This window comes from Penaeus chinensis, chromosome 23 (assembly GCF_019202785.1).
Source record: "Penaeus chinensis breed Huanghai No. 1 chromosome 23, ASM1920278v2, whole genome shotgun sequence".
NCBI classification, from domain to species: domain Eukaryota; kingdom Metazoa; phylum Arthropoda; class Malacostraca; order Decapoda; family Penaeidae; genus Penaeus; species Penaeus chinensis.
In genome coordinates, this window is record NC_061841.1 from 5,816,124 (window position 1) to 5,817,602 (window position 1,479).

General features: G+C 30.1%; 1 protein-coding gene across 1 annotated transcript in view; it reads right to left on the reverse strand.

The window, feature by feature from the left end:
• The window catches only part of LOC125037324 (chymotrypsin BII-like), a 2,020-nt gene extending 1,523 nt beyond the window's left edge, over nt 1-497 (reverse strand). The window contains exons 1-2 of the mRNA XM_047630416.1: nt 384-497; nt 99-180 (exon numbers count right to left, since the gene is read on the reverse strand). Coding sequence (XP_047486372.1) covers nt 99-180; nt 384-458 — 157 coding nt within the window. The 5' untranslated portion in view covers nt 459-497. The remainder of the gene's footprint in view (nt 1-98; nt 181-383) is intronic.
• Between the last annotated feature and the right edge of the window lie 982 nt (nt 498-1,479).

Consider the following 1,479-nt stretch of genomic DNA (forward strand, 5'->3'; position numbering starts at 1 on the left):
TTTGATTTGCAAATAAAAAGTGATGGCAGGTGCATTAAAACTGCTTTGAAGATTTCTTATATTTACACAGGTTACAGGAGCGCAAGAGGACTACTGACCATTGGGTGCGGGTCCGCGGGCGTCGACGAGGGGCTTCGGGGACTTCCAGTGCCATGGCTTCCCCGCGGCGGGGTTTCCGCTCTGCCAGAGAAAATCAAGTCAGAGGAAGGTGTGGGATAGACATTAGATGGTTTTGCAGAGCCAACTTTGACCGTTCCCTCGACCTATCTTACAATTGCAATGTGAATTTCAAGGTGTATCTGATGAGAGTTACAGATGAAAACGAGATCAATTTATTAAAATCAAACGCAATTTTGAAGGAGTGACGTAACACAAATACTCACGGCGACGGCGACGAAGGCGAGGAGGAGAGCGACTCTGGCGACCATTGTTGAGGTGCTGCTGAGGCTCTGTTGCATTGCCGCTGATTATATACTCAGCATTGCTGTCTTTCTAAGCTTATCTTCCCCTATCATTTTAGAATGGTTGATTAACAGAATGTTCGGAGAGGATTTCGGAGTTTTTTAATGAGAATATATGATAAACGCATTTTTTATTATGTGAAAATGTTCAGTTTGACCTTAGTACACTCTCAATATATATTTAGATATAAATAAAGATGTGTGTGTAAATATATATCTATATATCTAAATAAATATGTTTATATATACATATACATAAATAAATATATATATACATATATAAATAAATATATATATACATATATAAATAAATATATATATATATATATATATATATATATATATATATTCATATTTGCATAGATATATCCGCATATATATACACATATATATACATATATATGTGCGTGTGTGTATGTGTGCATATGTGTACACACACACACACACACACACACATACACACACACACACACACACACACACACACATATATATATATATATATATATATATATATATATATATATTTATATATACATACATAAATACATACATATATAAATATGTATGTGTGTGAGAGAAAGAGAGAGTATATATATATATAAATGTATACATATTGTATATATATATATATATATGTGCGTATATATATGTAATATAGATATATATATATGCAGGCAAGTATATATTTATATATATTTGTATACATGCGCATATATATATATATATATATATATATATATATATATATATATATATATTTAGATATATATGTGTGTATATATATATGTACATACACACTCAAACACACACACACACACACACTCACACACACACACACACACTATCTCTCTCTCTATATATATGTATATATATATATATATGTACAGATGTATACATATATAAATATAGATACTTATACATGTACCTATATGTGTATACATGATATGTGTATATGTATCTATACATATATATGTATACATTAAACATATATGTATATATACCTATGTGTGTATAT